The 21,603-nt window shown below is 40.1% G+C and overlaps 1 protein-coding gene across 4 annotated transcripts in view; it reads right to left on the bottom strand.

Annotated features, from left to right (window-relative positions):
* The window catches only part of Atl1 (atlastin GTPase 1), a 98,405-nt gene that overhangs the window by 26,787 nt on the left and 50,015 nt on the right, over window positions 1-21,603 (bottom strand). For all 4 annotated transcript variants that reach the window (NM_001009831.2, XM_087553850.1, XM_087553851.1 and 1 more), the window contains 4 exons: window positions 11,551-11,685; window positions 11,000-11,104; window positions 8,713-8,763; window positions 6,828-6,884 (listed from right to left, as the gene is read on the bottom strand). In NM_001009831.2, coding sequence (NP_001009831.1) covers window positions 6,828-6,884; window positions 8,713-8,763; window positions 11,000-11,104; window positions 11,551-11,685 — 348 coding nt within the window. The remainder of the gene's footprint in view (window positions 1-6,827; window positions 6,885-8,712; window positions 8,764-10,999; window positions 11,105-11,550; window positions 11,686-21,603) is intronic.

Below are 21,603 nucleotides of genomic sequence, written 5' to 3'. Positions count from 1 at the left end.
TAGGAAGAAGTAATAGAGAGGATAAAGTACTGACACTGAGGGGATGAGCAGTAATAGACTAAATGTCAACAGTCCTCAACTACACACTTGAGAAAGAAACCAAGGCCTCTGAGAGTGAGTGAAGTCATGCCCAGGAAGGCTTCTCTTTTTAAGGATTCAATGCCTGTAATGTTCCTATCACAAGTAAACATCAATTTACTGAGCACCTGTACTCATCTCTCTGGTACTGAAACCTCCCTGCTGTAGAAGCTGTCTGCTGGGCTGCACAGTGCTGAAACAGACCTTAGCCACACTGTGCATGACCTGGACAGTTCAGCTTCCTTTTCTCCACCAGTAACTGCAGGTTAAGATGGTATGACACGGGGCTGGGGATCTAGCTCAGTGGTAGAGTGCTTGCTTAGGAAGCGCAAGGCCCTGGGTTCGGTCCCCAGCTCCGAAAAAAAGAACCAAAAAAAAAAAAAAAAAAAGATGGTATGACACTGCAATGATTTCAAGTGTTTCTGGGAAGGATGCTTTCCATCCATCGCCAAGGCTATGAGCGCCATCTCTTCTCTTTCAGCTACACTGCCACAAATTCTGCCAGCTCTTCCTATCTGTCTCAGGTCACCAGGCTCAGAAAGGCATACAAGTCCGCAGATTTAGTTAGAGGTTCAGCCTAAAGAGATCAGGTTTCAGGAATACCACGGCCACTATTTAAGTTTAAGCTTTTGTAGGCTGGCTACTAAACACATCTGCCATACAGACATGCATCAGTATATACACCATTGGCCCAAGTGAATCCTGAGACTGTTAATTGGTTAAGGAATATTCCTATCTCCTTGTAACCTCCATAACTAGAGGGTATGAAATGGCTAAACAGTAAGCTCTGGGACTATGATAGCCAAGGAGAGCATTTAACGGTAGGACAGAGGGCACCTTGAAGTCCATATTCCAGCTTAAGGGAGGATCTTCTCAGCATGGATCCAGTGACAAACACTTATTGCCACCACAGCCCAGTCTGAGAGGTTGAGTAACATGCTCTGTGAAAGCCACAAGAAACAGGTAGCTACATTTACCTGAGAACACTAGAAAAATTCAGACTTGCTTGAAGTTGGATTTAGAATGAATTTTAAATAACATCTGATAACCTAAAAAATACCTACAATTAGTTATACAGACCCAGATCCAAGGATTTGTTCATCCAGTGCAGATCAGTGTAGAGCCAGGCATGGCTCATGAAAGCTCAAATGACCAAGGAAGCAACATTCACAGCCATCAATAGCGATAAATCACCTCACATCTGACCAGAGATTTTCACCAGGGTCTCAGGACTGGACATTAGTTTTGATCAAAAGGAAGTTTTCAATTGCACCTTTTAAAGCTATAGTTAATTTAAAGAACCTTGTTATTTATAGGACAGATAACATCAACTGGCTCCTGTTGGATTGCTATACTTAAGATGGGAGTGTGCATAGTGACTAAAGCAAGAGAAAATTAAGCAAGGTCACCCGAAGAGATCTCACTAGCTCTTACCTTAGATTGTAATCTGAGTTACATTGATTAGAGTTTGCTTCCTGGGGCATGCAAGGAACAGTTATTACAATTCGTTAAGTAAACTAAAATACCATCTGAAAGTTATTTTATGCTGTTATTTTCTATTTTAGAAATTATTTTATATACATGAGTATTTTGCCTGCATATATGTCTGAGCACCACTCAAGACCTTGGTGCCCACAGGAGCTGTAAGACAGCACCGAATCCCCTGGGACTGGCACTTCAGATGGCTGTGAAACACCATTTACTTAATGGGAATAAAACTTGAGTCTTCTAGAATAGCCAGTGCCCTTAACTGCAGTCATCTCTCTAGTTTCATTCTTATGTATTTTTCTACTCTAAATATGAATTATGTCACTAATGTTAAGTGTCCTGAGCATTATGATAGTATTATTTTATTAAATATGTATATAATGCATGTATTATATATTTGTATCTTTCCTTTTAATTATATGATGCATAGTAGCATCTTTTTGTTTTGAATTTAGTTGCTTTAATCTCAAATTTATTCAAAAGCTTTGGCTATTACTGCTTAAATCTCATTTCAATTTCAAATAGATTAAAAATCCATACTTTAATGTTTAAGAGGCCATTGTTGATTCATTCAGTCAAAACTGTGGGGGTTTTGTTTTTGTAACTTTATATATATAGTTTTGCCTGCATGTGCATGCAGGACCAAGGGAGGTCAAAAGAGGGTGTTGGTTCCTCTGGAACTGGAGTTATACACAGTTGAGAGCCACAACTGTGGGTGCTGGAAACAGAACCCAGGTCCTCTGGAAGAGCAGCAGAAGTTCTTTTTTTTTTCTCTTTTTGTATTCTTTATGATGTATTCATGCAACTAATATTATCCTTATTCTGTGGATACAAATACATCTCAGGCAGAAAGTAGATGATAAGGTCTTTACATGGCTAGCATCAAGAATATCTGGAAACCATGTCCTTGATTTTAGACAGTAAACACAACATATTCATACCATAACTAAAGTCATATCTAAACCAACATACCTCTAATGTCAAGGACACATTTGAAGTATGTTAATGGTCCTTATAACCTTCCGCCTCTCCTCTGACTTCTGAAGTCAATATTTTCCCCAAAAGTCATTCCTGTGAGTTAGAATTTTTCTGTGTAGTAGCTCAGTTCCTTGGATTTAGGTTCCAGTCTTGGACAATTAGATGTCTCCATGGATTCTCTTATCTTCAGACCCATTGCCAGTTTTATGTTTGTTTCTTTTTTTTTTCCTTTCCTTTTTTTTTTTTTATTAACTTGAGTATTTCTTATATACATTTCGAGTGTTATTCCCTTTCCCGGTTTCCGGGCAAACATCCCCCTCCCCCCTCCCCTTCCTTATGGGTGTTCCCCTCCCCATCCTCCCCCCCTTGCCGCCCTCCCCCCAACAGTCTAGTTCACTGGGGGTTCAGTCTTAGCAGGACCCAGGGCTTCCCCTTCCACTGGTGCTCTTACTAGGATATTTATTGCTACCTATGGGGTCAGAGTCCAGGGTCAGTCCATGTATAGTCTTTAGGTAGTGGCTTAGTCCCTGGAAGCTCTGGTTGCTTGGCATTGTTGTACATATGGGGTCTCGAGCCCCTTCAAGCTCTTCCAGTTCTTTCTCTGATTCCTTCAACAGGGGTCCTATTCTCAATTCAGTGGTTTGCTGCTGGCATACGCCTCTGTGTTTGCTGTATTCTGGCTGTGTCTCTCGGGAGAGATCTACATCCGGCTCCTGTCGGCCTGCACTTCTTTGCTTCATCCATCTTGTCTAATTGGATGGCTGTATATGCATGGGCCACATGTGAGGCAGGCTCTGAATGGGTGTTCCTTCTGTGTCTGTTTTAATCTTTGCCTCTCTATTCCCTGCCAAGGGTATTCTTGTTCCCCTTTTAAAGAAGGAGTGAAGCATTCACATTTTGATCATCCGTCTTGAGTTTCATTTGTTCTAGGCATCTAGGGTAATTCAAGCATTTGGGCTAATAGCCACTTTTCAATGAGTGCATACCGTGTGTGTTTTTCTGTGATTGGGTTACCTCACTCAGGATGATATTTTCTAGTTCCGACCATTTGCCTACGAATTTCATAAAGTCATTGTTTTTGATAGCTGAGTAATATTCCATTGTGTAGATGTACCACATTTTCTGTATCCATTCCTCTGTTGAAGGGCATCTGGGTTCTTTCCAGCTTCTGGCTATTATAAATAAGGCTGCGATGAACATAGTGGAGCACGTGTCTTTTTTATATGTTGGGGCATCTTTTGGGTATATGCCCAAGAGAGGTATAGCTGGATCCTCAGGCAGTTCAATGTCCAATTTTCTGAGGAACCTCCAGACTGATTTCCAGAATGGTTGTACCAGTCTGCAATCCCACCAACAATGGAGGAGTGTTCCTCTTTCTCCGCATCCTTGCCAGCATCTGCTGTCACCTGAGTTTTTGATCTTAGCCATTCTCACTGGTGTGAGGTGAAATCTCAGGGTTGTTTTGATTTGCATTTCCCTTATGACTAAAGATGTTGAACATTTCTTTAGGTGTTTCTCAGCCATTTGGCATTCCTCAGCTGTGAATTCTTTGTTTAGCTCTGAACCCCATTTTTAATAGGGTTATTTGTCTCCCTGCGGTCTAACTTCTTGAGTTCTTTGTATATTTTGGATATAAGGCCTCTATCTGTTGTAGGATTGGTAAAGATCTTTTCCCAATCTGTTGGTTGCCGTTTTGTCCTAACCACAGTGTCCTTTGCCTTACAGAAGCTTTGCAGTTTTATGAGATCCCATTTGTCGATTCTTGATCTTAGAGCATAAGCCATTGGTGTTTTGTTCAGGAAATTTTTTCCAGTGCCCATGTGTTCCAGATGCTTCCCTAGTTTTTCTTCTATTAGTTTGAGTGTATCTGGTTTGATGTGGAGGTCCTTGATCCACTTGGACTTAAGCTTTGTACAGGGTGATAAGCATGGATCGATCGCAGCATAAGTTCTTAATGGAAGAGCTGAGCCATTTCTCTAGTCTCAGAGCTGTTGTTTTGCTTGCTTGCTTGCTTGCTTTTTTAAATGTGTGTGTTTGGTGTATGTTAGTGTGTGTGCAGGTACATGTGTTTATGTGTGCTGGTGAGTTGCAAATGTGTGAACATACATGTAGAAACCAGCGAACAGCTTTGGGTGTCATTCCTCAGGAGCTGTTCACTTGGTTTCTGAGACAGAGTCTTGTACTGGCCCAGAAGTATCCAAGGAAACTAGGCTAGCTGGTCCTCACATTGCCAGGAGCAGCCTGTCTCCATATGCCCAGTGCTGGGTGTAGGAAGCACAATTAGAACAAGCACTACCTGACTGAGCCATTTCACCAGTCCCCAAAATTTCTTTTTACTGATATTTCATAACATCTATATGTTTCAACAATAAGCAGGAATTTCAAAAGGTTTCATATTATTTGTTTTTAGGACACTGGCATTTTTCTTAACCAAAGACATAATACCTGTCTGTCTATTGCCTCCCTTCTGTCACCATTCTCCCCGACGTGTGTGTGTGTGTGTGTGTGTGTGTGTGTGTGTGTGTGTGTGTCTTCCTGTTGGTTTATCTTGCCATGTATTAGCAACAGAGACTTGAGGTCTGTTTCTAGAATTTACAATCTAGTCTTAAGTTCTGAGAATAGAAAAGTCAAAGAAATATTAGAGCTGCCATTCAATACTTCAATACCAACTAACAGATGAATTAAAAAAGAAACACAAGAGCACAGAAAGTATTGTGAACCACATTGAAGATTTTAAAGCAGGATTGATTTTGTTCTCCCTCAACACCTCCTCTACCCTTGCCTGAACTTCAGGGGCCAGATTGAGACTGCTTCTGAAGAATCCTCCACTGACCTCTTCAAGGAATTATCTACTGAACATCTTGAATGCAATCTGATAGGAGACCTCCATGTTCGTGCTTAAGCCACTCCAGATCCCCACTTTCACAACTGTGTCAGTGGTCTAAGATCATTTGTCACTTGGCCACAGAGGATGGACAGCTCGTGTCAGTGTACTGTTTGCCATAAGAGCTTCTCACTTTGTGGGCCTTTTTTCAGTCAGTGTTTACCCTGTGGCTCATGTTTCCCTCGGATTAGCACCCATCTTGGATGTTATGTGTATCTGGAGCTTAGCTATGGCTTCCTTTGACAAGCTAGACTGAAGCAGTTAGCTTTAGATGGTACAAAAACTGTTTCCTCCTTCATGCACTGTCTGAAGGGCATTCGACTCAGTTCTAACTCTTCCTTGTAAAGGGCAGGATTTGAAGGACTATAGAAGTAGCTGACAGAGCTCAAGTCAAGTTCAGATGCTACCTTGATGTTAGTCACTGACCCCAGTTACTGGAGGTTTTAGGGCAAGTCTGGCCAGCTACCACCCTCTCACTACCCTAGTAAGAGACAAACATAGAGAAGGGGGGGCTTAGTCAGGGTGGCTACACTGGAAAGGGGAACAAATGCCAGGGTCCAGTGACCCCCAGCCCACCCCCAGTCTACTGTGGGAGAACGGAGGCAAGGTCTGGGTGGAAATGCAGGGTCAGAGCTGTGCAGCTAAGCGGGCCTGGAAAAGCACGGTCCTGCCTGTTACCAGCCCACCATAACCTTGACTATCAGTCCTGTAAGGGACTGCAATAAGTTGCCATAGGTATGTGAACTCTCTTCCTAGGAAGCCAGTCTCTCCTCTGGCAGGCAGTAGGGCTTCCGTCTTTCCCTTCATCCATCAGGAATTCCTTAGGTGTTTTTAATTCTTTGGGACCTGGCATTTCAAAGGTCTGATAGCAAGGGATGAACACAAGTGACTCTTTAGACCCCGACAAAGTGGTTACACTAGCATCAGCCTGGCTGGGTGCTGGTACACTTAGACAGTGAGAGAGGTTAGCATGTAAGAAAGGGAACTCGAAAAGCCTCTTCCCCAATATCCTCTCTGGTGTCAGTTAACTAAATTCATGGAAAAGCTGTCATTCTCACATGAGCCAGATATCGGACGCAGTTTTACTTCCCTAATTCTATCTCGTCTTCATATCAAATAGCATGTCTCCTGAGGCAAGGTCTCTTCCTCACTATGTAACTCTGGCTGGCCTTGATAATGACCAGGGTACATAAGGCTGGCCCTGAACTGAAAATCCATCTGTTTCATACTCATAGCAATCTTCCTGCCTTGAGCCCATGCTGGGACCAAAGACAAGTGCCACCACATCCAGTCTACAGTTGCTTCTAGAATGGGAGAAAGCTATGACCATGAGTAAAATCATAGCTACAGATCCCATGAAAGTCCAATAGGAATTCTCCATCATTCAACTTTTACCCACCTGAAAAGGCTTCAGGAATGTTTCTTCCATTGCCAACCTGCCATACTCAGTGAAAAGCTGGGAGGAGAATTCAAGAGAAAAGGATGGGGAGAGAGAGGAGAAAGAGATAAGACTCATTTACTTGTTGGGTTTCTTCTATTTATTCCCCAGCTGCAGCAGAGTGCTACAGTTTTAATAATCTCAGAAAAAAGCGTTCATTATGTAAAGCAGAGCTATGGTAATTACAAACCTCGTACACTGTAAGAAGAACTCTCCACTTTAAGCCCATCGCCCTTTCTTCACGTGTGCCTCACTGTGCAAGCACCGTGAGCAGAGTGCTCAGCACCTGCTGCAAAGGGAGATACCCCTGCCCTGAACCCATGCTTGCTCTAACAAATGTAGAAAGGACACATGTGAAATGACTTTTCCAAGTAGGACTTACCTTGGCTTAGAGGGCCGTAATACATAATACATGTAGTAACGACCTAGGTTACAAAATTAGTGGGAAATTAAATATACTGTCTTCTCTTATTTTTTTTAATTGATTACAACTAAGAAGATGAAGAATGAGGAGAGGTTTTGTTGTTGTTGTTATTGTTGTTGTTGTTGTTGTTATTTTGACAAATGCAAAATTTTAGTGAACACAGGCCTTCGGAGATGACTGATGGGAGGGACTCTAGGCTGGCTTAGTGTTTTCCCATGTGACACAGGATGAGTTCCTTTCACACAATGGCTGATAAGCCACCCAGCTTGTGGAGCTGAGGGAAAACGCTGATACCCACACCTTGCTCCTTTACAATAGCATCCTAGCTTCATCTGCCATCCATACAGGGCAGTAAAAATCAAGAAGCAAAGAGTTATTACTAGATACTTTTTGGGGTGATGAGCTCAAAGTCTTGGTATGTCTAAAGGTGACTGGTCCAGTGATGGTATACCATTATCACACTTGTGTACTGGCATAACTTGAATTCACAATAACTTCAGAGCAAGGTATTGTCCTTTACAGGGAAAGATTTTAAATGATCAGAGTATCCTGTTAGCTCAGGATAGCTCACTGGCCCAAATTATCCTTTTGTAGAGATGAATAAATACGCCGTGTGCAATGGTGCCACGCTGTTCACTAGGAAAGTAGCTGGCCATGTTATGACACTTGCTTTTATTATGGAAGCACACCCAGCCATTATTCTATACACATAATAAGTAAAATTTTATGTAAAACATATAGAGAGCTATCGGAAGAAGAGACACCTTGCTACCTACTCAAGAATAACTTGAGCTGAGACAGGAGAGAATACTACTGCATATATAAACCATCTCTAGAATCCATCCATCCTTCTCCTTTAGTCTCCAACCTCCTGGAGAGTGGGAAGAACACAGGACCAGCCATGTGTCTTACTCAGTTCTATCACTGACTAGCCACAGGAGCCTCCCAAGCCACTTCTCTTCTCATGCTCCCTCTCCTCATCTCTAAGACATGACGGTTAGCTAGGATCCACCACAGTCTCTTTCAGATAAGAATTCACACCAACTTCTGAGCTGTCCTCATGCTTTTTCTAACAGTTCTGAGCCACAAGGTTCACAAGGAAAAAGTCTGGCTTATACAGACACAATACCAAGAAGTTATCAAATTCTTGACCTTAAGATTTGATATTGCAGTTCAGAGACTCTTTACACGGAAGATTCTTTGTCCACTTTGATTTGCCATATACTTTCATATATTCAGCACTGGGAACAAGCAGGTTTAGAAACAAAGAAATAGGAAAACCGAATTAGAAAGGACAGAGCCATACATGACTGACAAGAAACCTGGCACCACAATGACCCTCGTGTAGTCATGAGTCTGCAGTCCCCCACAATTCTGGCTGCATGACCAAAAGACTACCAGATACACAGAGAGAGCTTTTACCTGGAGATGCTGAAGGTCGTCCTCCTGGACATTTTGGGATAAGTTGTAGACCTTGATGTGGGGTAAGGAGTCAGAAAAGAAGATATCAGCACCGTTCTAAGAACTTTGTAGTTCTGTTTCCATAGATGTCAGTTATTATACAACAACTCTCTTACAAACATTTATGAGACCCGAGGAAGGAGGTTTCACCATAGTGCTCAACCTGTAGTCTCTTGCCTCAGCCCTTCGCAAAGCAGGGTTCACAGAAGTTGGTCTTCCTGCCCAACTGGAAAATTGTTTGGAAAATTACAGTGACCTCTTCATAATTTATTGATTTGTTTGTGTTCACAGAAACTCACTCCACACAAAAGTTAGGTTCTGAACGCCATGCTCACAGCTTTGTGTTCCTGCCTCTCTCCTCCGCCACAGCGCTAAGGTGATACCTTGTGTTGTCTTTTTATTTTCCTTGAGGTGATAACATTAGTAACTTTAAAGATAAATTAATGTTGCTTATATGTTTACATATTGACACAAACAGTATCCATTTGTACTTCTTTAAATAGTGTAATTTCTCAGATAATAATTTAAAATAGACATGACTTGACAGACTTTCTATAAAAAGATGCAGTGTTTTTCAGGTCAAATATAAGTAGTAAATAATGAGTGGTAATGCAAAGTTAAACTGGTTTTAATTGGCTTGTACAAATGATCTTTTCTCTTGACTTTAAAGAAAACAGATATTGAGTCTGTACTTTAAAGATTCATCAAAAGAAGCAGGTTTTTGAATTACAGTACTAGCCTGTGTTTCATAGATAGATTTCTTGTGGCAATCCTCTAAAAATTATTTTTTAATTTATATGTAAGAATTTTTCTTTGAATGTACATGTATACACCACATTTAGTGCCAGGTGTCTGCAGCAGTCGGAAGAGAGTAAGATCGACTGGAACTAACTAGAATTATGAATGGCTGTGAGCCACCGTGTGTCAGCTGGGACCTGAACCCAGGTCTTGTGCAAGTGCAAAAAGTGCTACTTATGTCTGAGCCATCTCTCCAACCCCAAGAGGTAGATTTATTTTGAAGTATCAACCATGGATTACAAGCATAGCTTTTGTGTTAGTCATTTATTTAAAATTTCACTCCATCCGTCCTCTTCCTTTGTGCTGGTATGGAAGGTACTGGCCAGAGACGACGGCTGCCTGCTCAGTAACTCCAGACCCCCATCTGCACATGAGCACAGCCTGGACTTACCCTGCTTTGCCTTTCTCACCTTTAAAAGTTATCTTGCCTTTGAAAAAACTTCTGCTTTTGTTTCTTCACTGTCTTCTCTCCCTGCTCTCTTCAACAAGCAGAAAGCATCTAACAGTAATCCTTAAACTTGTTTCAGCTGCACACTAACTTTCAGAACAATTTAGAAAGTTTATAAAACCTCCTCCCCACCCAACAGTACTGTTAAAAAGGGGAAAAAGAGCAAAAGAAAGGGAAGAGCTTTAAGTACATATGGTTATATATAAATGTAACTGTTACATCTATATAAACTGTTTTTAAAGCTATGAACATTAAAGCTTTCACATTTGGAAATAACTTCATTGATAATGTAAAATAACATCGTAAGTTTATAAATCCTGTTTCACTAAACAAGTTATAATAGCTTGTCCCCAAATCTGCATATAAGGCTTTTAAATTGGCTTCTTTATTTTTGTTGGTATGTTCAGTGTGTGTGCATAGGGGAAGTGCCCCATGACCTGTGGGTGGAGGTCAGGGGCCAGCTCTGTGGGGTCTGCTTTCTTTCCACCTTTGCACGCACAGCTATCTCATCGACACAAGATTGTTCTTTTCTTTTTGAGACAGGGTCACATGTAGACTAGGCTAGCCTCAGTCTCACTGTACAAAAAAATATGACTTTAAACTCTTGGTCTCCCTGCTCCCATCTTCTCTGTATAGAATAACAGGCCTTCTCCACCACGCTTTACGTGGGGCTGGGGACTGAACCCAGGACCTTGTTGCAAGGCAAACACTACCAAGTGAGCTACACCCTTAGCTATAAAATTTAATATTATTCTAATTTATTCTAAATTTTAACAGAAAAATAACAAGAATAAAGCTGCTTTGGACTAAAGCAGCCATTGTAGAAACTGATAATTGGTTAGACTGCCATAGCTATAGTGACGATGGCTGTTCATGTGGAGCGGACTGAGCAACACATATCATTTACCCTTCTCTCTGTCTCATTGCCACATGTATGAACAAACGCTATTCATGAATTTTAGTTAAAGGAACATCCGCAAATAGATTTGTTTTATTCCATACCTGTATTGAGCTTATCATTGTGCTAAGGGCAAATACTGTGGCCGAATCTCTCAAAGTTGACTGACTGTCAAAGGTTCCCTGAGTATCCATCAGTAACACTGCAACCTACAGGAAAATAGAGTACATTACTGACATTGCACAGAGCATCCAGGCTACCAGGGTTACCATGACATTAACAACAATAGAACTAAAAACGTCTATTATCAATGAATACTTAAAAGATAACTTCTTGCATGTGCCATGAATACCACAGGAAATAAAAGAATATTAATTAGCTGCTGGGTACAGTCACTTTTAATTTTCTCTGATAATCTAAGAAAAAAAAACCCTAGCATTGAGACGGTGTAAAAATATCAGCTTGTTACCTGCTATTTTGTGCTCACTATGATTTCTGTCTCCTGGGATCACTAAAGAGTAAATACCGCTGTATTTTCAGTAGGATGCTACTCTGACCCTTGTAACATTATGTGAAATTACAAGTCAGTTTTCAAAAGACCATTTAAAGTTACCACCGAAAATAAAAATTTAATTTTATTTAAAAAGTGTCATACCTTTTTACCATCAAGCTTATTGATGAGGAAAACTTCGCTCCAGATCTGGATTCCTGTGGTTTCTCGTTCAGATCCACCTCTCCATGAAAATCCAGTCAATGGTTCATTGTAATCTCCAACCCAATCAACAGATTCCTATAAATTTAATAAAGTCTATGATTCAAAACTGGATATGCATGTCTAGCTTTTCTTCTCCTTTTCAGCCGTTTCTTACTCTAATTCAAAAGGAAAAACATATGCATATCTGTTGCATGAGACTCAAAAGTGAATTACAGAGGAACAACCATGTGCTGCGGCTTAGGTTCTGGCTAACATTACAGCTTACATATATACACATGTGTACAATATAGATGTATATGTAAGAATGGAAATGAAACAGAAGTAGAAACAGAGGAAACGGAACAACTGGTTATTTCATTCATTTATCCAGTCATTTCTGCATGTGTGTGCCTGGTGTGAGTATACGCCTATGTATGCAGATGCTACAAGAGGGTGTCAGGGACCCTCCAGCTAGAGTTATAGGCGCTTGTGGACTCTTTGACATGGGTATCGGGAATTGAACTCTGGTCATCTGGAAGAGCACTCTTAAATCTCTAAACTCTCTCCAGAACAATTAATCTTTGATGAGGTAAGACTTAAAGGAAAAGATGATATTAGTTGGGAACTGTCTAGAAAAGCACCTTGAAGACGACATTCAAAGAAATAAGAAGTCAAGAAAAGAATACAATAAAGAAAGACAGAGAAAAGGAGGGAATGAATGAGGAAGGAGGAATATTACCTAAGGACATACACAAATGCTTTGAATAGATGAGTAGAGGAAGAGCAGGTAGAGAGAGCTTAGACTGCAGATTCTAAAGGGCGAGAAAGGTAACCAATACAGATGTTTATCCCAGAGGGCATCACCACCATAAATATGAGGAGAGAGATTATTCTAGAGGTAGTAAAGAGCCAATAAGGGAAATAACAGGAAGGACCAACAAGAAGGTTATTATAAAAGTCAAAACATGCCTGTGGGCCTGAACTCTGTCCAAGACAGAGAGGAGGGACACCAGGAACAAATACAAGAGGGATTTCAGAATCCAAAAGAAGAAAAAAACTAAACTGAAAAATATGTCAGAACTAAATACCAGATGAGACAAGAAATACAAGATTTAGCATTTTTCAATAACTTTGGATAATAGTAGCTATACTCGGGGCTGGGGATTTAGCTCAGTGGTAGAGCGCTTACCTAGGAAGCACAAGGCCCTGGGTTCGGTCCCCAGCTCCGAAAAAAAGAACCAAAAAAAAAAAAATAGTAGCTATACTCATTTTGGTACCTGTTACAGAGGAAAAATTAATGATTTTTGGGAATACCTTTCTATATATTCCTTGAATTAAAAACCTTGTATTAACTAAATTACCACCTCCTGCCTCTGTACTGAGATTTTGTCTGGCTGGAGCATGCATGGTTTATGCAGCTGTAGGTTCACAAGGCCAGCTGCCTTTTTGTGTCCAGAAAGCAGCTTCCTTGTACACACCCAGAGCCTCTGGCTCATACAACTGTTCCACCCTCTTCTACAATGATGGCTGAGCCTTGGGAGGAGAGAGAGAGAGAGAGAGAGAGAGAGAGAGAGAGAGAGAGAGAGAGAGAGAGAGAGAGAGAGAGAGAGAGAGAGAGAGAGTTAGATACTGTCTTATTCTATTTTGGACACTTATTGAAAGCATAATAATGGGTTTTGCCACCTGCACTATTCAACCTTTCATCTTCATTTTCAGTATGAGATCCACTCCATGGAAGATGCACCCTTTGTTTAATGCAAATAGCACATTTGCTTCCCTTCATCTACAATGTCCCTTCTATTTCCCCTCTTGATCCACATCTTGGACACCCATCAATTGCCAACAGCTCTCCAGCTGGGGTGCCCATTTCCCCTCTCCAAGGTAAGCTTTGGGCTACTGTGAGCTTGCACATGTGTTGTGTGTGTTATTACAACCTTGGTGAGTTCACATGTGCAGTTTCTGTTGAGTCTAGAAGACACTGCTCCTTGGAGTCATTCACCACGTCTGGCTCTCATTCTTTCCAGCCTCTATCTACAATGATCCACAAGCTCAGGAAAAGGCATGTGATGCAGGTGTCCCATTTAGAGCTCAGCATTACTCCAATCTTTTCACAAATCTTAATTCTACCTCCTTATCCAAACCATAAAAGCTTAAGTAGAAAAGTCTATCCTCTTTGGTATTCTCCATGTTACCTAATACAATGGAAGGAGTCAAATGTTACTAACTAACCAATGTAGAGATTTAAATTAATCAAAACATGATACATTTTTAAAAGTATTTTTCTTTTATTGGATTTTTTCATTTATTTAAAATTCAAACATTACCCCCTTTCCCAGTTTCCTAAAACCCCCATCCCCTCTCCTCCCACTTCTTCTATGAGGGCGTATCACCACCCATCAACCCACCCCTTTCCACCTCCCTGCCCTAAAATTTTCCCTACAATGGGGGGGTTGAGCCTTGGCAGGACCAAGGGCTTCTCCTCCGACTGGTGCCCAATAAGGCCATCCTCTGCTATATATGCAGCTGGAGCCATGGGTCTCTCCACTTTGGATGGTAGTTTAGTCCCTCGGAGCTCTGGTTGGTTGGTACTGTTGTTCTTATGGAGTTGCAAACCCCTTCAGCTCCTTCAGTCCTTTCTCTAACTCTTCCAATGGGGACCCAGTTCTCAGTTCAATGATGGGCTGCTAGCATCCAGCTCTGTATTTATCATGCTCTAGCAGAGCCTCTCAAGAGACAGCTATATCAGGCTCCTGTCAGCATGCACTTCTTGGCATGAACAATACTGTCTGGGTTTGGTGCCTGTATATATATGAGCTGGATGCCCAGGTGGGGCAGTCTCTGGATGGCCTTTCCTTCAGTCCCTTCTACAAACTTGTCTCCGTATTTCCTCCTGTAAGTATTTTGTTCCCTCTTCTAAGAAGGACTGAAGCAACCTCATTTCAGTCATCCTTCTTCTTGAGTTTCATGTGGTCTGTGTATTGTATCTTGGGAAATCTGAGCTTCTGAGCTTTTGATAATATCCACTTACCAGTGAGTGCATACCATGTGTGGGTATTTTGTGTTTGTGTTTGTTTTTGTTTTTGTGATTGGGTTACAACACTCAGGATAATATTTTCTAGTTCCAACTATTTGCCTATGAATTTCATGAAGTCATTGTTTTTAATAGCTGAGTAGTATTCCATCTATAAATATACCACATTTTTTGTATCCATTCTTCTATTGAAGGACATCTGGGTACTTTCTAGCTTCTGGCTATTATAAATAAGGCTGCCATGAACATAGTAGAGCATGTGTCCTTGTTATGTGTTGGAGAATCTTTTGGATATATGCCCAGGAGTGGTATAACTGGGTCCTAAGGTCGTACTATGTCCAACTTTCTAAGGAACCTCCAGACTGATTTCCAGAGTGGTTGTACCAGCTTGCAATCCCACCAACAATGGAGGAGTGTTCCTCTTTCTCCACATCCACATCTTGCTCCAGCATCTGCTGTCACCTGAGTTTTTGATCTTAGCCATTCTAACTGGTGTGAGGTGGAATCTCAGGGTTGTTTTGATTTGCATTTCCCTGATGACTAAGGATGTTGACTGCTTCTCAGCCATTTGTTATTCCTCAGTTGAGAATTATTTCTTTAGCTCTGTACCCCATTTTTAATAGGGTTATTTGATTCTCTGGAGTCTTAACTTCTTGAGTTCTTTGTATATATTAGATATTAGCCCTCTTTCAGATATAGAATTAGTAAAGATCTTTTTCCAATCTGTTGGTTGCTGTTTTGTCCTAATGACAGTGTCCTTTGACTTACAGAAGCTTTGCAATTTTATGAGGTCCCATTTGTCAATTCTCGATTTTAGAGCAGAAGCCATTGGTGTTCTGTTTAGTACATTTTTCCCAGTGCCCATGTAATCAAGGCTCTTCCCCACTTTTTCTTCTATTAGTTTGAGTGTATCTGTTTTGTGTGGAAGTCCTTGATCCACTTGGACTTGAGCTTTGTACAGGGAGCTAAGAATGGATTGATTTGCATTCTTCTACATGCGAACCTCCAGTTGAACCAGCACCATTTGTTAAAAAATGCTCTTTTTTTCCACTGGATGGTTTTAGCTCTTTTGTCAAAGATCAAGTGACCATAGGTGTATGGGTTCATTTCTGGGTCTTCAATTCTATTCCACTGATCAACCTTCCTGTCTCTGGACCAATACCATACAGTTTTTTTGCTTTTTTTTTTTTTCACTATTGCTCAGTAATACAGCTTGAGGTCAAGGATGGTGATTACCCCAGAAGTTCTTTTATTGTTGAGAATAATTTTCGCTGTCCTGGGTTTTTTGTTATTCCAAATGAATTTGAAAATTGCTCTTTCTAACTCCATGAAGAATTGAGTTGGAATTTTGATGGGAATTGCATTGAATCTGTAGAATGCTGTGGCAAGATGGCCATATTTATAATATTAATCCTGCCAATCCATGAGCATGGGGGATCTTTCCATTTTCTGAGATCTTCTTTAATTACTTTCTTCAGAGACTTGAAGTTCTTGTCACACAGATATTTCACTTGCTTGGTTAGAGTCACTCCGAGGTATTGTATATTATTTGTGACTATTGTAAATGGTGTCATTTCCCTAATTTCTTTCTCAGCCTGTTTATCCCTTGAGTAGAAGAAGGCTACTGATTTATTTGAGTTAATTTTATATCCAGCCACTTTGCTGAAGTTGTTTATCAGGTTTAGAAATTCTCTGGTGGAATTTTTGGGGTCACTTAAGTATACTATCATATCATCTGCAAATAGTGATGTTTTGACTTTGTCCTTTCCAATTTCTATCACTTTGACCTCCTTTTGTTGTCTGATTTCTCTGGCTAGGACTTTGATTACTATATTGACTAGATAGGGAGAGAGTGGGCAGCCTTGTCTAGTCCCTGATTTTAGTGGGACTGCTTCAAGTTTCTCTCCATTTAGTTTGATGTTGGCTACTGGTTTGCTCTATATGGCTTTTACTATGTTTTGGTTTGGGCCTTGAATTCCTGATCTTTCCAAGACTTTTAACACGAAGGGGTGTTGAATTTTGTCAAATGCTTTCTCAGCATCTAATGAGATAATCATGTGGTTTTGTTTTTTCTTTGAGTTTGTTTATATAGTGGATTGCGTTGATGGATTCTGTATATTGAACCATCCCTGCATCCATGGGATGAAGCCTACTTAATCATGATGGATGATCATTTTGATGTGTTCTTGGATTTGGTTTTCAAGAATTTTACTGGGTATTTTTGTGTCAATATTTATAAGGGAAATTGGTCTGAAGTTCTCTTTCTTTCTGTGGTTTAAGTATAACCATAATTGTGGCTTCATAGAAGGAATTGGGTAGCGTTCCCTCTTGTCTATTTTGTGGAATAGTTTGAAGAGTATTAGGTCTTTTTGGAAGGTCTGATAAAATTCTGCACTAAACCCATCTGGTCCTGGGCTCTTTTTGGCTGGGAGACTTTTAATGACTGCTTCTATTTCTTTAGGAGTTATAGGACTGTTTAGATGGTTTGTCTGATCCTGATTTAACTTTGGTACCTGGTATCTGTCTAGAAAATTGTCCATTTCATCCAGGTTTTCCAGTTTTGTTGAGTATAGGCTTTTGTAGTAGCATCTGATGATTTTTTTTGAATTTCCTCAGTTTCTGTTGTTATGCCTCCCTTTTCATTTCTGATTTTGTTAATTTGGATACTGTGTGTTCTCTGGTTAGTCTGGCTAAGGCTTTATCTATCTTGTTGATTTTCTCAAAGAACCAGCTCCTGTTTTTTTGATTTGTTGTATAGTTCTTTTTGTTTCTACTTGGTTGATTTCAGTCCTGAGTTTGATGATTTCCTGCTGTCTACTCCTCTTGGGTATATTTGCTTCTTTTTTTGTTCCATAGCTTTTAGGTGTGCTATCTAGCTGCTAGTACATGCTCTCTCCAGTTTCTTTTAGGAGGTCCTCAAAGCTATGAGTTTTCCTCTTAGCACTGCTTTTATTGTGTTCCATAAGTTTCGGTGTGTTATGAATTCATTTTCATTAAATTCTAAAAAGTCTTTAATTTCTTTATTTATTTCTTCCTTGACCAAGTTATCATTAAGTAGAGCGTTGTTCAGCTTCCGTGTATATGGGTTTTCTGTTGTTTTTGTTGTTACTGAAGACCAGCCATGGTCTGTGGTGATCTCATATGATACATGGTATTATTTCAATCTTCTTGTATCTGTTGAGGCCTGTTTTGTGACCAATTATATGGTCAATTTTGGAGAAGGTATCATGAGGTGCTGAGAAGAAGGTGTATTCTTTTGTTTTAGGATGAAATGCTCTATAGATATCCCTTAAATCCATTTGGTTCATAACTTCTGTTAGTTTCTCTGTGTCTCTGTTTAGTTTCTGTTTCCATGATCTGTCCATTGTTGAGAGTGGGGTGTTGAGTCTCCCACTATTATTGTGTGCTTTCAGCTTTAGTAAGGTTTCGTTTATGAACGTAGGTGCCCTTGCACTTGGAGCATTTATATTCAGGCTTGAGAGTTCATCTGGGTGGATTTTTCTTTTAATGAATATGAGATGTCCTTACTTATCTTTTTTTGATAACTTTTGGTTGAACATCAACTTTATTCGATATTTGAATGGCTACTTCAGCTTGTTTCTTGGGACTATTTGCTTGGAAAATTGCTTTTTAGCTTTTTACTCTGAAGTAGTATGTGTCTTTGTCACTGAAGTGTGCTTCCTCTAGTGAGCAAAATGCTGGGTTCTCTTTATCTATCCAGTCTGTTAGTCTATGTCTTTTTATTGGGGAATTGAGTCCATTGATGTTGAAAGATATTAGGGACCAATGATTATTGTTTCCTGTTACTTTTGTTGTTAGAGATGGAATTATGTTCGTGTGGCTATCTTCTTTTGGCTTAGTTGAAATTAGATTACTTTCTTGCTTTTTCTAGGGTGTAGTTTCCCTCCTTGTGTTGGAGTTTTCCATCTATTATCCTTTGTAGGACTGGGTTTGTGGAAAGATATTGTGTAAATTTGGTTTTGTCATGAAATATCTTAGTTTCTCTATCTATGTTAATTGAGAGTTTTGCTGGATATTGTAGCCTGGGCTGGCATATGTGTTCTCTTAGGGTCTGTATAACATCTCTCCAGGATCTTCTGGCTTTCATAGTCTCTGGTGAGAAGTCTACTGTAATTCTGATGAGTCTGCCTTTATATGTTACTTGACTTTTTCCTCTAACTGCTTTTAACATTCTTTCTTTGTTTTGGGCATTTTGTGTTTTGACTATTATATAACTGGAGGAATAACTTTTCTTGTCCAATCTATTTGGAATTCTGTAGGCTTCTGGTATGTTTATGGGCATCTCTTTAGGTTAGGGAAGTTTTCTTCTATAATTTTGTTGAAGACATTTACTGGATCTTTAAGTTGGGAATTTTACTCTCTTCTATACCTATTATCCTTAGGTTTGGTCTTCTCATTGTGTCCTGGATTTCCTGGATGTTTTCAGTTAGGAGTTTTTTGTGTTTTACATTTTCATTGATGGTTGTGTTGATGTTTTCTATGGTTTCTTCTGCCCCTGAGATTCTCTCTTCAATCTCTTGTATTCTGTTGGTGATGCCTGTGTCTATGACTCCTGATGTCTTTCCTAGGTTTTCTATCTCCAGGGTTGTCTCCCTTTGTGATTTCCTTTTTGTTTCTATTTCCATTTTTAGATCCTGGATGGTTTTGTTCAATTCCTTCACCTGTTTGGTTGTGTTTTCCTATAATTCTTTAAGGGATTTCTATGTTTCCTCTTTAAGGGCTTCAATCTGTTTACCTGTATTGTCCTGTATTTAAGAGAGTTTATGTCCTTCTTAAAGTCCTCTAACATCATCTTGAATGTGATTTTAAATCAAAATCTTGCTTTTCTGGTGTGTTGGGGTATCCAGGGCTTGCTGTGGTGGGGAATCTGAGTTCTGATGATGTCAAGTGGCCTTGGTTTCTGTTCTTACCATTGTCTCTCGCCATCTGCTTATCTCTGGTGTTAGCTGGTCTTGCTGTCTCTGACAGTGACTTGACCTTCCTGTAAGCCTGTGTGTCAGCACTCCTAGAGACTGGCTTTCTCCCAGGGAGATCTGGGTACAGAGAGCTGTGGCACAGGGTCAGCTCTGGGTGCAGGCTGAGACCTGAACAATCCTGTCCCAGAATGTTTCTCAGTTCCTGTGTCCAGAGGGCTCCAGGCAGGTTCCTCTTGGACAAGTAATGTGAGTAGAAGTAATAGTTTCGCTTCTTTCCTCAGGATTGTCCACACTTCTGAGAATCTGGCTCTCTCCCCGTGGGGTCTGGGTACAGAGAGCTGTGTCACAGGATCAACTCCGCTCACAGGCGGAAGAGAAGTATTTTTCAATGAATAAATTGTGATAGTTATGAATTAGGAAAACAACATTGTCATAACACTAACTGAAACAATGAACTGCATATTATAAAAGTTCTATCCCAGAAAAATAATTTTAAAAGATAAGGGATATATTACAAATAGTGACTTTAAAAATTTAGCTTGTTTCATTCTTTCAGGCATACATTTGTTATATATTTAATGATTAATTATTGAATATGGTTCAGGCATAAAATAAAGTTAACCGGACTGGAGAGATGGCTCAGTAGTTAAGAGACTGCTCTTCCAGAGGTCCTGAGTTCAATTCCCAGCAACCACATGGTGGCTCACAACCATCTGTAATAGGATGCTCTCTTCTGAAGTGTATGAAGACCAACTACAGTGTACTCACATATAAATAAAATAAATAAATCTTTAAAAAAATAAAATTAACCATTTTCATGATTAAAAAAAGAACATCGTCTACCACATTTAAAATCAAGTTTCACCATTGTAACATGAGTGATAGTTGTACTGCAGAAGTGGGACTAGAGTAGGTCCACACAGTCAGTGATGTCACATTCTGTGTCTCATTCTTCATGCTCTGCTAGGTGCAGACAGAAAGAAAAGGGATCCAAGCAAGCACTCTTTATCACAGGCACCTTGATCTGAACAGACCTGCATCAGCATCCCAACCTATGTTAAGTAATATAACACCTTTTGTATATGCTCGAAATCAGGGGTTAAAAGAATTTTGCTTGCTTTCAAAGACTGAATTATTTTAGTGCTTCTGTTCTCTATTTGTTTGAACTAACGCTGAATAAATGTTAGCCTCAAAGTTGTCTTAAAATACTTCAGACATAAAGATTAAACTAAAGATGGGTAAGTGTGCTATAAACACTCAGGCCAAAGTCTTGTCATGTGGCTTACTCAGCCTGGCCTGGAACTTGCTATGCGGTCTAGGCTAATTTTTTTTTTTGAGACAGGATTTCTCTGTATAGTCTTGGCTGTCCTGAAACTTGCTTTGTAGAGCAGGCTTGTCTGTAACTTATGCAGATCCACCTGCCTCCCTGTCCTAAGTGTGTGCCATTTTGTCCGGCCAACTAATTCTTAACTCATAATCCTTCTGCCCTGATCTTAAGGGTTCCAGAATATAAAGTTCTGTGGGTGGTATATTTCTTCTACTGTAATACTCCATATCTGTATTGAAATTCATTGTGGGGAAAATGCCAGAATATTCCCTTTGCTGATCTCTAGCCTTGTCCTAGTTTCCCATTCATCCTTCTACACTTCGTATAGCCAAGGTCCTTGGAGGTGTGGGTCTGTTCCACATGATTTTGTCAGACACTATCAGCTGCCTCAAGGATGGTGCAAGGTGAGAACAGACTAAGAAAGGCTGTGAAGGAACTTTCTGAGGGAAATGACAGTGCTCTGTTTTGAGTTCTAGACTGCACAAGAATGTGTATTTATAAAAATAAACGTGTACATCTAATATTTGTGTCTCTCTGTATAGATTTTATTCAAAAACAAAAGCTATAAGAGTAGTGTATAATTTACATTGAAAGATGTGGAGAAAATGCATTGACATTAGCAATTTAATTTGAAGTTTTTCAGTATCATGGAGTGATGAATGGATATGAAGAATGAGTACATACAGAAGATACACCCAGACACTAACGTCAGTGGAAGA

Source organism: Rattus norvegicus, chromosome 6, assembly GCF_021556685.1.
Source record: "Rattus norvegicus strain SHRSP/BbbUtx chromosome 6, alternate assembly SHRSP_T2T, whole genome shotgun sequence".
Taxonomy (NCBI): domain Eukaryota; kingdom Metazoa; phylum Chordata; class Mammalia; order Rodentia; family Muridae; genus Rattus; species Rattus norvegicus.
This window is presented reverse-complemented; position numbering and strand designations above follow the sequence as displayed.